This window comes from Phacochoerus africanus, chromosome 3, assembly GCF_016906955.1.
Source record: "Phacochoerus africanus isolate WHEZ1 chromosome 3, ROS_Pafr_v1, whole genome shotgun sequence".
NCBI lineage: Eukaryota > Metazoa > Chordata > Mammalia > Artiodactyla > Suidae > Phacochoerus > Phacochoerus africanus.
In genome coordinates, this window is record NC_062546.1 from 149,858,409 (window position 1) to 149,872,240 (window position 13,832).

General features: G+C 34.8%; 1 protein-coding gene across 2 annotated transcripts in view; it reads right to left on the reverse strand.

Annotated features, from left to right (window-relative positions):
• TTN (titin) overlaps nucleotides 1-13,832 on the reverse strand; it is a 274,931-nt gene that overhangs the window by 131,204 nt on the left and 129,895 nt on the right. For both annotated transcript variants that reach the window (XM_047772981.1, XM_047772982.1), the window contains 20 exons: nucleotides 13,659-13,742; nucleotides 13,363-13,446; nucleotides 12,855-13,157; nucleotides 12,445-12,528; nucleotides 11,299-11,373; nucleotides 11,055-11,138; nucleotides 10,457-10,531; nucleotides 9,750-9,863; nucleotides 9,069-9,146; nucleotides 7,930-7,998; nucleotides 7,693-7,782; nucleotides 7,271-7,579; nucleotides 6,367-6,447; nucleotides 5,513-5,590; nucleotides 4,895-4,978; nucleotides 4,667-4,741; nucleotides 3,290-3,373; nucleotides 3,096-3,179; nucleotides 2,901-2,975; nucleotides 2,489-2,566 (listed from right to left, as the gene is read on the reverse strand). In XM_047772981.1, the coding sequence (XP_047628937.1) occupies nucleotides 2,489-2,566; nucleotides 2,901-2,975; nucleotides 3,096-3,179; nucleotides 3,290-3,373; nucleotides 4,667-4,741; nucleotides 4,895-4,978; nucleotides 5,513-5,590; nucleotides 6,367-6,447; nucleotides 7,271-7,579; nucleotides 7,693-7,782; nucleotides 7,930-7,998; nucleotides 9,069-9,146; nucleotides 9,750-9,863; nucleotides 10,457-10,531; nucleotides 11,055-11,138; nucleotides 11,299-11,373; nucleotides 12,445-12,528; nucleotides 12,855-13,157; nucleotides 13,363-13,446; nucleotides 13,659-13,742 (2,088 nt within the window). The remainder of the gene's footprint in view (nucleotides 1-2,488; nucleotides 2,567-2,900; nucleotides 2,976-3,095; nucleotides 3,180-3,289; nucleotides 3,374-4,666; nucleotides 4,742-4,894; nucleotides 4,979-5,512; nucleotides 5,591-6,366; nucleotides 6,448-7,270; nucleotides 7,580-7,692; nucleotides 7,783-7,929; nucleotides 7,999-9,068; nucleotides 9,147-9,749; nucleotides 9,864-10,456; nucleotides 10,532-11,054; nucleotides 11,139-11,298; nucleotides 11,374-12,444; nucleotides 12,529-12,854; nucleotides 13,158-13,362; nucleotides 13,447-13,658; nucleotides 13,743-13,832) is intronic.

The window sequence follows — 13,832 nt, forward strand, 5'->3', positions numbered from 1 at the left end:
GCCCACCAATCAAACAGGATTAGTAGCATCCTTGAGAGGAGGGGCTCACCCTTCTCTAGCCCCCTGAGGAGTTCCTATGACACCGTAGACCTGCCTTATAAAGTATTTGTTGAATGAATACTATTAATAGGATGATTTTTTGTTTTGATAGGAACAGTCACCCATATTTTCTTTTGAGAGTTAATTGCTTGTGGAGCTTCAGGTGCTTTAAAGATACTAGTATGTTTACATTTAGGAGTTATGAAGAACATTAGAGAAACACAGCTTTAAGAACTGAGGACAGCGGACAGGTAATTTCATTTAATATCTGTTCAGAGGTGACATGTTCCTTTCATTGATGGAGGTTTTGGCTCTTTAGGAACATCTTCAGATACTTTCATTTCAGGAGCAGCTTCTTTTACAACTTGAGTTACTTTGAAGACTTTAGCATATTATACTTTGAGGTTAAGGGATCAGTGAGGCATTAATGATGTTAACTAAACCAAAGTGATTTTTTTTTTTTTGGTCATTTTAGGGCCACACCCGCGCCATATGGAGGTTCCCAGGCTAGGGGTCTAATCAGAGCTACAGCTGCCGGCCTACACCACAGCCACAGCAATGCCAGATCTGAGCCGCATCTGCGGGCTATACCACAGTTCACGGCAACAGTGGATCCTTAACCCACTGAGCAAGGTCAGGGATTGAGCCCACAATCTCTCGGTTCCTAGTTGGATTTGTTTCTGCTGCACCATGATAGGAACTCTCTAAACCAACGTGATTTTTATGGCCAGCAGGGTGCTTCCTTCAAGAACTGGATGAGGTATAAAGTCTTGAAGAAAGGAATCAAATCTTTGTTTATTATTCCCCACCTTCCTAGCATCATGTACATAATGGGCATTTATTAAATAAACGAAGGAATGAATGGTAACTTTGGTGGAAGGTGTTTCAGTTTCAGGAGAAGCAGCCACGAGTGTTTCCTTTACAGGGACAATTTCTTGAGGTGAATCAGGCATTTAAAAAGTATCAGTGGATTATACTTAAGAGTGATGAAGAACATAACTCCACCTACAGGAATGTCCCAGCCTAGGAGACCTCCCTGCTCCCTGAATCTGATTCTTTGGCAACAGTATCAATACTTGATTATTGGGAGCTGTTTTCTTGGTCAGCTCAAGCACTATCAGTATTTCTTTGAATGGTAGGTATATAGAAAATCAGATGATGTAAATTTAGCTTTAAGTGAAAAAATCAATTTAAAAATAATTAACAGTGTACCTCTTGCTATTAGTTTGAGTGGAATAAAACAGCCCCTTTCTTATCTGGATTGACTTTATTTTGTACCCTCGACTTACGCACTTTAAAAAAGTGATTGTTTTTCAAGTATAGGAGAAAGGAGAACAACTAAAAGATTTTAGACTGAGAAAATGGTGTCAACATGTTCAGATATTCTTTAATTAAGAATATCACGGGCATTGTAAAGAAATTGTTATCCTGGATGTTTTAAAATGTTCCCATATATTGATTTATCTGAAGATATTCAAAATGGGAAAATGTGGGACTCTTTAAAAATAAAAGACATTGAGAGGAGCAAATAAATATTTGGGGCAGATTTCCAGCTTTAACTGGTTTTGATTTTAACTGTGCTGGTTTTATTTTATTTTATTTTTATTTTTTTGGCTGTGCCTGTAGCATGTGGAAAGTTTCTGGGCCAGGGACTTAACCTGCACCATGGCAGCAACACAAGTCGCTGCAGTGACAATGATGGATCCTTAACCCACTGCACAAGAGAACTCCTTTTTTGTTTTGTTTCGTTTCGGTAACTGACCTAGTTTTAGAAGGCTCTCCAGTGGAGATGATATTTCAGACAGAACAGCTCCACAGTGAATTTTGTATTTTTTTTTCTTTAAGTCCTGGTTTTCTGAAAATATTTCTATGATATTTATTAGGGGAAAGCAGTTATTTCAAATTTGTATGCTTGTTTTTGGTAGTAAATTTATTTAAATAGAAAGGCAATTCCAACAGGTAATTGTATTATATCCTAGAATTTCAATCCCATGGAGCGTTTGAATTATTGACTTATAGTCTATAGCCAAGCACCTCTGTCATTTGATGGAACTGATATCTGCTTTAATAGGAGAGAGCCAATACAGTCTAGTTTCAGAGATATAAATGTTACAAGTAATCTCATGTGGATATCTTTTAAACAGCTATTTCCTATGGAAGAATCCGTCTGGGTTACATCTGTACATTGTATGTATATATACTTTCCCTGGAGGCTTTATAGATAAAATCTATAGCCCAAGCATCTCCATGTGTATAAGTCAAAGACTTTTTCCCCTTATGACTCATAGAGACATGTATATACCCAGTTAAGCTGCTGCTTCGAGGGACCCACCTCTCTGAAGTGACCTCCCTGGTAGCATCTGGAACTTTAAAGATATTAGTATTTTTACATGTGTTAAGTACAACTACAATCATGAGATAAGGAAGTTGACTTTCTTCTGGCTTGTACCTTTTGGTGGTGGTGTTTTTCTTCTTATGATAATAGGAGCTTGTTCTTCTGGAACACCTTCCTTGGAGACTTCCAACTCTTTAAAGATATTAGTATTTTTTAATGGAGAAAAGGCAAAGACATGAAGACATGGCTTACAAAGAAATTTAAGCATATTAATAGACATTATAATTTTAAATTAGAAATTTTATTTTTGTTCTAATAGTTTATCTTTACTCATTGTATGAGTTGGACTTGACTTTTTGGGGGCAAGTCATAGAGAGTTCCTTGTCTTGGGTATATTAGGGGCTCTAAAGATATTAGTATTTTAGCGTTAGAGGTTGTGGAAATCTACACAAAACACTGAACATGTTTTGTAGACTGATGAGGAAAAATTTTCTGATTTAGGTTTTCAAAACTAAGAGTTATATACCTTCAGTTGGCGGGACTTGGGGAATAGCCTCAGGAAACTCCACCTCTGGAAATACTTCTCTGGTTGTATCGGGCTCTTTAAAGATATTAGTAGGTTTACACTTAGAAGTCGTACAAACAGTAAATTATGTAACATGCAATTTTTGAGTCTTGAAGCCAAAGATATTCATCCAAGTTTGATGTTGTTGAAATGTACCTTCAGTTGCTGGTGTTTCTCTCTTTTTAGGAATAATCACATGTATTTTGTCTTCTGGAACAACTTTCTTGGGTGGCTCAGGCACTTAAAAGATATGAGCATAGTTGTATTTATAAATGGTGAAGGAAAGTATTAAGCTTTTAAAATATGCCAAAAATAAATTTTCTCCAGATTGGGTCATTGGTGTTATATACCTTTTGCTAGTTTGGTCTTTGTCTTTTGAGGATGAGTCACAAGTACTTTTTCTTCTATAGATGATTCTTCAGAAACTTCATAAACTTTAAAGAGATATTAGTATTTATACATTTAGAGACATTTCAAAGTGGACGAAGAATAGTATTAAGAAAAAAAATACACATTCATAACTCAGATTACTGGGGGAACACAGACCCAAATAAGTGACAGTAACACACTAGCTAGGAGAAAGCCTCATTCCCAGTTTTATAATACAGGACTTTCAGCATTTCTTTATAATCATGATGGTAAAATTGAGGAATTCATTGGCCAAGGATCAATATATAATTCTTCTACTGCAGAAAACTAGTGGTAAAATTTTCCTATTGCTGTTAATTTTTATGGATTTGTTCTTAAAGAACAGGGTCAGTATTGAGTTGCACATCAAGAATTCTATATTTGACCTCCTAGAAATTCATGTTAAGTTCTTTCCTGTTCTAGGAACCTAGTTATCTATATTTTCAAACCAAATATAGCTTATGGCTTCATAGTTAATATGAATGTGAAAACCATTTAGGGATTGGAAGCAGAAAAAAAAATGACTAAAAATTTGGAAATAAGGCAAAAAAAGAAGATAAAGATTTCTTCATCTTTTAAAAAGGAAGACTGGCTGATTGTAATAACCAAACTCAAGTATGGAAAGGGGTTTGAATGGAGGAAGTCATCATATATTATTATAGAGGGACAAAAATTGGACTTGAATTTTAGATTCAAAGAAATTGAAAAATATCTTGACTACTGTCATTTTCAGTATTCAGATTATTGAATAGAATCCTATTCAGAATATTTTCTTACTCATATTATTTTACTCTTCAAATTAATCATAATTTTGCATGAAAGCCAATCAAAAATGGCTTGAGGATTCTTTTGAGGTTATGATGGCCTTGTAAATCTAAGGATATTTGAATAGCATTGCCAAAATATTTCCAACAATTGTAGTAAAGAGTAAAAAATACTAATAGTGAAACATTTTGAGTCTACACAACCCAAGTAAAATGTTATGAAGTTAAAGTAAGTTGCCTATGGTCTGAGAAGATAAATTGCTTGAAAGCAAAAGATGCTATACACAGAACAGATTAAGAAGACAAGAGTGACAAATTCAACAAGACAAATGACTTTTCTAAAATTGGGCAGTGTTATACAGACAGGACTATTTGTTTTTTAAATTGACGAGGAAATATACTTTGTCCGAGGCTAACAGCCATTCAAATTATTTAATTTTTGCCCAATATTTTTGGCATATTATGCTTTTACAAGATATTAGTATATTTGCCTTTAAAAGCTATTAAGACAAACACAAATGGACCAAAGAGAACTGCCAATTTTTCTACACTCACTGTATACCGTCGTGTCTTCAGAAAGAACTATGGGTGAGATTTCTTCTTGAATACTTTTCTTAGGCACCTCAGGAACTTCAAAGATATTAGTATGTTAATTTTAATAAATAAATAAATTAAGAATATAAAGAAACAAAATACAAATATTTGACATCACTCACATTCACTTTAAACCACGAATAACTAAACATAGAGTTATTTCATGGTGTGGTTAGTATCAGTGTATACCTTTAGCTGGTGGAACTTCAGGCTTTTTAGGAACAGCTTCATGAACTTTTTCTTCTGGAACAATTTTCTTGGGTACTTCAGGTGCTTTAAAGATAGTTGTTTTATTTTTTAAGAATTTCATAATTGCATATAAAATACCAAGACATAAAGGGGTATCTAACAAGGAGAATGTAAAAAATTCCAAAATCATAAGTCATCTAAACACACAGTTAGTGCCTCTCTCTAGATTGTCTTGAGGACAGGCTCTCAATTTGTCATATTAGACCCTTTGGATAGAGCATCGTTTTCTCCTGTCATCTGGAACATGTTAGTTTCCAGAGCTACTTGACAGTAGATTCCAAAATGAATTATTTTTGAAAAAGAAGTTGAGGGGTCCATGTTGTTTCAGAATTGCTTATGAAGAGGATCAATATTAAAAAATAACAATATTCAGGCTTAGGTCTTTTTTTCCCTGAGGGTCGTCACGGAAGGGAGGATTATGTTATAGAACATAAACTGAAGTTTACATTGTTCAGCCACATTGTTGCGGTGAGGGGAGAACAAGCTCGCTTTCTTTCTTCCATCATAAGAGAATACAAGGGAGTTTCATAGTAACAGTGAATCAGCAAAGGCAGATACCTTTAGCTGGTGGAACTTTGAGCTCTTCAGGAACACGTACTTTTTCTTCTATCACAATTTTCTTGGGTACTTCAGGTACTTTAAAGACAGTAGTGATAATTTCTTTTACTTTTAAGCATTCATAAAGATTTTTAACAAATAGAGCATAAGAGAGACATAAACACAGAACAGAACATAGCCACAGTCTAAAATACAGACATCACCTTATCAAATACATTACGATAACTAAAATGAATTAAATTTTGATAACAGAAAATCCAGGGGACTTTCCCACGTAAGAATCAGAAGAACTTGACAAGAAAAATAAATAAGACACCTTTAGCTAGTGCTATTTCTGCTTGTTTTGGTGGAATAATTGGTATTTTCTCTTCGGTGAAAACATTCTCAAGTGCTTCAGAGACTTTAAAGATAAAAGTATGTTATTTATTACTCACTGTTTTAAATTTCTATTATGAAATTCAAGAGGTTTAAAAACTGAGCAAGGCAGGGGCATTAAACACACAGTCACTCTGTATTTACTAGGTTCATTAGAATTAATAATTAACTGGAAAACAGGGATTTATCAATAAACATGTTAGTGAATATATAACCAAATAGTATGAAAGAAGGAAAGCTGGGCTCACTATTTGTTTAGTAGGGATATTTGCTTTGGGTATTTTAAGTATAACAGTGACTTTCTTGTTCTGATGGCCCTTCCCTTAGACCCTCACCCCCTTTAAAGATATTAGTATGTTTTAGACATTCCAAAAACACAAAACACAGAAGAAAAACACCAAGTGGAAAGTAAACTTGTAAAGAAGCCAAGGTGCTACTGCATGTAAAATTAGTTAAGTAATATTGCACCAATAAAATACCTTTAGCTGGTGGTTCTTTGCGAGGAACAACTTTAGTAGGTGGTTTTTTGGGAGGGATGATTTTCTCGGGTATCTCAGGCCCTTTAAAGATATTAGTGTTTTGGTTTAGAGAGAACTCCTACGTATGATGGTGCACGATGACTGAAGGTAGTATATATAATAAGGGCTCATAAAATGATTTATCTATATGTATTTTTAAAATTTATACCACACAAAAGACTTGATTTTGCCAAATTTCATCTCTATTATAAATTTATTGTGTGTATTAAGCACACACATTCCTTCATATTACACACATTATTAATTTGTTCAAGTTCTGGAGTAGTCTTGCAGAGAATGTGTTTGTATTATGGTTTATCCTCAGAATATACTAGAATGCAGGTGCTGCTACCACACTTTATTTCCTTCCTTAATGCGATTTCTCAAATGAAAATATCGTAAAATGGTGGAAGCTTTGGCTAAGTAATTATCAGTCTGTGAAGAGCTGACTGAAATGCTAGTAAGGCGATGGTGGTTTTGCCTGAATAAGTAAATTCCTCTGTGAACTGAGGAGTTTCTTTTCACCCAACTGGTGACAATGGCCAGTTATTTTAGTACTTGGAACAGTCACATAACATTCTTGCTTGGATTTAGAAAATAATCCACAAATTCATACAAGGGCTGCCTCAGAAAGATAGATATCAAATATTATTATCTTGTTGGCTAAAATTATACTCTGGGGTCAATCTCTACGCCACATCAATCACTGTTATCAGGTACTTTAAACTCATGCTTAAAGTATCTCATGATTTTATCATAGAAAATAAGTGGATAACTAGTGTTCCAAACTGAACATGAAATGTACTTTAAAAAAGAAATAAGAGCAACATTTAACAATTTGTAATATCTGCACAATTCCCTATACCTTTAGGTGGAGCTTTGGGTTTTTCATATACTTCCACTTCTTCAGCCTCTAAAACTTCTATTACCCTACGGACTTCTTCAGCTTTGTGTACTTCTTCAGCTGCATACTCTTCCACTTTGATGAATTCTTCTACCTCATGGAACTCCTCTTCTTCAAAATATTCTTCCACCTCATGGAACGCTTCTTCTTCAAGAGCTTCTTCCACTTGTGCTTCCACTATTTCTAATTCTGTTCTTTCTTTTACTACTTCCTCTTTGTGGAAAGCAACTGATATTTTTTCTTCAAGGACAGTTCTCCCTGAAAGAGCATCTATTTTAAGAGATTTATTTTTTCAAACACAGTGGAAATGAAGATATAAATTCAAAATATAAAATAAAAACAACTAAGAAGTACATGATAAGCAAAGATCTTCCCAAAAATACCTTTAGCTGGGGGAACAGCTTCTTTTTTAGGCACAGGGACTTTCTTTTCTGGGATTTTCTTTTCTGGGACTTTCTTTTGTACTTCAGGCACTAAAGATATAGTTTTAATATTTAAGACAGTCAAGAGCAAGCTTTCATAGGCAAAACACATCAAAAACAATCAAGACATATAAACATAAAACACAAAATCTTAATGAAAAAAGATCCTAAGAAAGTTCAGGTGAAAAAGAGATGTACCTTTTGCTGGTGGGGCCTCTTTTTTCTGAACAGGAACAGGTACTTTTTCCTCAGGAACCTTCTTTGGCACTTTAAAGATATTAGGCGTTTCAGTTAGCTGACAATGCTCAATAATGAACATGAAATAAAAACATCAGAAATAACATCAACATTATAATAAAGTCTAAGAAGTCACTCTGTACCACTGGATACCAATTTCAGAAGCAACAAAAATATTTTCTCAAATCACTCATTTATGCTAACTATACCTTTAGAAGAAGGTATATCCACAAAGAACCTGTACTATCCTATTTTTTTTTTAATAGCAGGGATTACCGATATTGGGCCTTTTATCATTATTATTATTATTATTTTTTGGCCACATAGCCATGGCATGCAGAAGTTCCCAGGCCAGGGACTGAACCCACACTATAGCAGTGACAACACCAGATCTTAACCTGCTAGGCTACCAGGGAACTCCTACTAGTTTTAATTTGACAAAGCTGTTTTTGAAGTAATTACCATCATAGAGTACTTAAACCTTGACACAGGTGTCAGGTTCTGGACATTCTTGTGTCTGCTGAGGATGTTTTCTGTGATAGGGTTGGCATAACCTAATCGATTAGGATTGCTACCAAAACATTAACCTAATTAGGAAGCAATGAGAAACAGACATTTTGCAATAACCTTGAATGCTCTGGCCAGACATTACAAAAGTGACACGAGACTCTTTAATTCTCTAAGCATTAGAACAGATATTCCCCCCCCCCCATAAAATAATACAGTAGGCATAACTATTGTAATAGTTACATGAGAAACTTTAACTTATGTAATGGAATAAAATCTAGGAAGAGAATGTTGGGAAGAGGGAACCATTTTATCATGCATATAAGTATAGAGAGATGTACTATTAACATGAAAATTCTCAGCTATTTAAAATATCTTCTGGAATAATTCATACACATACTCATCCATGGACATTCCAAAAAAGGCTAAAGCAAGCAAATGAATTATATTTTTACAGGTTCTGAATCAACTTCATAACCTTGCTATTCAAATGACTCTAAGAAAGCAGTGAAATAAGATATTTTTGTTTTTTAAAAAGAAAACAAATGGGACTTTAAAGATATTGTTATCTTTAATAAAAGGATTTGCTATACCTTTAGCTGGTGGTGCCTCCACTTTTTTAGGAACAGGAGTAGGTGCTTCAGGTACTGCTTTCTTAACCACTTCAGGTACTTAAAAGATATTTTATGGACATTGTGAAAATTGACATGCAATTAACAGAGCAATAACAACCATATACTAAAACCCACCAAAACCCAAAACATTATTTTAAAAAAGATATTAGCAACCTAAGTGGTAATTATATATGAAGTATTGACTATGAAGATGAGATGGATGGATGTTACTTGGAAATCCTATAAGCAAAGCAAACATGTATCAGTTATGCAAAAGACTGTCATAGTCCTCAGGAATGATAGCCTAAGGATGACTAAAAAGTAAATACCATAGAGATAGAGTTTCACCCACCTTACTATTGAAGAAAAAGCTAAGGACTGAAAACTAGGAGAAAGTATTACAATAGCATCTGGCTAGAAACAAAAAGTGCCAATAACATAAAATTCTCTATCTCATTCTAATTGTATTGCAGATGCAGGAAGAAGAGGTGGGCGAAGAAAAGGGATACAAAGTTTCAGTTGCTGATAGTAATTAATCTTCCATTTGTCATGGATATGATGCAAGAAAAATATACTGATGAACATTAGGTTTAGAGGAATTCTGAGAAAGACTTTGAACACCATGTATTTTAAATGTCCAACTCATAAAAGCAGTTGTACCTCTAGGTGGCGCCACCTCCTCAATTTCCTCTATGCTAGGTGGTTCCTCCTCAATGCTAGGTGGTTCCTCTGGGATCTCTTCTTCTGGAACAGGCTCTTCAGGCTCCTCAAACACTTTAAAAAGATTATTTCATAAATTATTTTTATAATTCATTTGAATATTAGACTAAAATGATACATCTGAAAACTGAGGTTGTCTGATCAGCATAGGAAACAAAGAGAGCTCAGCCTTCTAAATGCATATGGAAACTCACTCATCCTTAAAAAAAAGTCTTACTGGGTCTTCGAAGTAAGTTAGGCCCTTCAAAGACTTTTAGAATTAGAAAGAACCACAGAATTTTTTTTTTTTTTTGAAGTCAGATTTTCTGTACCAGTCACTCAAGCTTATCTGGAATTCCTCTTGGAAAAGCTAATCCCTCAATTGCCAAACAAGTCATCTGATGAAAAATTTTCAAATACAGTTTCCCTTCAAAGATGCTCAATAAAGTAAAACAAACAACAATACACACACAGGCTAATCATGTCAGAAAAGAGATTTCAGTTGGTTTTAGTTTGCCTATCCAATTCCTATTGGGTAAAGAATAATTTCGTTTGGAGTCTGAATATGTTTATTTTCTGAAGTGAAATGTGTATTTACCTCATGAAAATATTAGACAAAAATAAGACAGTGATGACTGAAAATGCTGTTTTCTTAGAAAGTCATCTACCTTCAACTGGTGGAACTTCCTCTTCTTTAAGGACAACGACGTGTCTTTCTTCCACTTTCTTAGGTACCTCAGGAACTTAAAAGACATTGATTGTTTTAGGCACTTCAAATGCAAGAACTAAGAGAAGTACATAAAGATCAAGTTCCCCATTTTTTAACACAAGAGAATTACTATCAGAACTCACATGCACAAGAGGGAACACTGACATTGCACAGAATTAGTTAATGAGACAAAAATAAGAGGTTGGTGGTTTAAGAAAAATCATCTGTTAAAGAGGTATTCTACTTTTTACTCTGGCACCTCTACTTTTTTAGGAAGAGCAATGGGTACTTCAGGGACTGGTTTCTTAGTCACTCAGGTTCTTTAAAGATATAAGTATTTTTATTTTTTAGGAACAACATACATAGACAAATTAACATAAAATACACAAACACAAAGTGGAAAAATTACATAGCACAAACACAGGTGCACCAGAGGCTTAACTGATGACCATACGTGACAGACATACAACACAATTGTTTATCATGAAACTCCTGGGTGGACAGCATTGTAGTTCAACACTGGGGCAACAAACACATCCCTGGTGGGAGCGATGTACCTTTGACAGGAGGAGCCACTGCTTTCTTAAGACCAGGAGGAGGCACCTTCTTTTCTGGTTCAGGTTTCTTAGGCACCACGGGCACTTTAAAGATATTATTTTGTAAGTTCAGTTTCACAAACACAGAGACAATGGACACCACAATAATATAAGTTATGTTAATAAATACTGAAAATGGGACATTTTGGCTTTTACTGGTGAAGAAAGAAACGGCAGTGTTTTGTTTGCTTGGGAATAGCAGTACCTTTGGTGGGAGGAGCCTCCTCTTTCTTGGGAATGATCACTTTCTTCTCTGGCACTTTCTTCTTAACCTCAGGCACTTTAAAGACATTTCATGATAAGAATTTATTGTGAGGGACAAAAAAGAGAGAACACCGCAGTCCACACACAGAAAGACCAACATGCAACAGTCACTCAAGATAGGTATGTAATGCAAGTTGGGAACCCAATTGTGATGACACCGTTAGGTTTTGTGGAGGAAGGTATCAGCAAGCCATTTGAGGACTAAAGGACAGATGCTGTCATTTCATCCATTTAAATTTCATAAGTAATCTATTAAATTATTATCCATAAAATATTTCTAATTCTTGAAATCTAATAAAGGACTATGTTTACCATTTCCTTGATTATAAGACTATTTAACCTGGTGGAGAGGTTACACTTATTTTAAGTAGTGATGTCATGAAATTGCATAAAATATTACTGAGCTTTAAGACATGAATATATTATGTCCTGTACTATGAGCTGATTGAATATGATAAATCTGGATACTATTCATTCAGTGATACCTTATTTTATTCTCATAATAATATCCAGGCCCACTAGGACTGATATTAGTATTTTCATTTTATAGATGAGGAACTTTAGGTTCTGATCAGTTGAAGGACTTGCTCAGGGTAACACAGCAAGGCTAGAATCAAAACCTGCTGGGCTACCATTTATATGTATGTATCAGAAGACATAAGCTATTAGTGTTTTCATAAATACATTAATCCTTCTTTTATCTTTTCATTTTGATGTTATAAAGGCACTTAACATAAATATTGAAGGATGACATTTAGGAGATTTGTTCATTATATTTTTCGGGTATTCTTTTGTGTGCAAATAATTCAGCCTCGTAAATTATCTGTATGAAAATTATGATGTTTAATAAAATTATAGGGAATTGGGTAAAATTTTTGTGGCAGTTTTGAGAGAATACTTTTCATTTTTGTTCTTGAATATTGCTCTGCATCCAATGAAAAGTTGATATTAGTGTTTCTGAATATTTTTAGAAGTAAATGGTGACTATGTAGTTTATCAACATAAATTTTCCTAAATCCCAGTTCCATCATAATTTTTCTGGTGAATCTATGGATGAGGAACATGTATTCACTTTGGGGAGGTGTACCTTTGGGTGGTGGAGGTTCCACTTTTTTGGGAGCAGGAACGGGGACTTTCTTCTCTGGTACAGGTTTCTTTGGCACTTCGGGCACTTAAAAACATTCATTTTAAGACATTAAAAATCACATGTACAGTACTGTATATGTCACAAAAAGACACATGAGAATAAGACCACAAACAACTGAATAACACTTCATATCATGAAATTTGAAAAGATAAATCAGATAATGTACAACAGACACACAAGACAGACACAAAAATGATAAGAACACACGTCTGGAATGTTTTCTAAGATTAAGATGATAGAAAACATAGAATAAAGAATCCCAGATAAAAATTAGAGATGAACAAAAAGATGGTAAGGCAGAATTCAACACAAAAGAGGTCTGATGACTCCAAGAAGAACTGCTGTTATACCTCGGGCAGGTACTGGCACCTTAGGCTTAATTTCTGGAAGAACTTCTTCTTCAGGTACAACTTCTTCCTCAGGTATAAATTCTTCCTCCTCAGGAGGAATCTCCTCTTCTTCGGGAGGAACTTCCTCTTCCTCTGGTAGAACTTCTTCCTCCTCTGGTGGGGCTTCCTCTTCCTCAGGGAGAACTTCCTCTTCCTCTGGTAGAACTTCCTCTTCAAGAACTATTTCTTCCTCAAATGTAACTTTCTCTTCCCGGAGTAGAGCTACAGGAATTGGAACTGGAACTGGCTCACGTTTCTTGGGCACTTTAAAGATATTTGTTCAATTGTACAAGCATCACTTTTATGTACAATAATAACAATAGGACAACATGAAAAGCAAATAATCTGTGATCATAAAGCATCAATTGTCACTAAAGTAAGGGTCATCAAGCGTTCATTATAATTAGTGAGGCTGTATAATACCAGTTAGTTTTCCTTTTTGCCCTGGCTCTGTCAGAGATTAATGTACCTTTGGGTGGTGGAGCTTCCACTTTTCTTGGAACAGGTGTTGGCTCCTTTTCTTCTGGGATTTTCTTCTTGGGCACCTCTGGCACTTTAAAGATATTATTTGTCTTTAAGAATGTGTTCTTTTATATATATTAGAGCAATAGATATAAAAAAGGATCATAAAATACCTGACTTTTTTTATTTCTAACAAGGTAGACTATTGTTTAAAACATGTAGTGTTATGAGGGAATTTGTATATGAATATACGTAAATATAAAGTTTTTTTCCCCATGGACCTTAAATGATGAATTGATGTACCTTTTGCAGGTGGAGCCTCTACTTTCTTAGGAGCAGGAACTGGCACCTTCTTCTCAGGCACAGGCTTCTTGGGCACTTCTGGCACTTTAAAGAAATGATTTAGAGAATCATTTTACGTAACGTAAAATCTTGAGTCACAGTCTCAAAAAGATTAAGACAAGGTCTTAAGAGTAT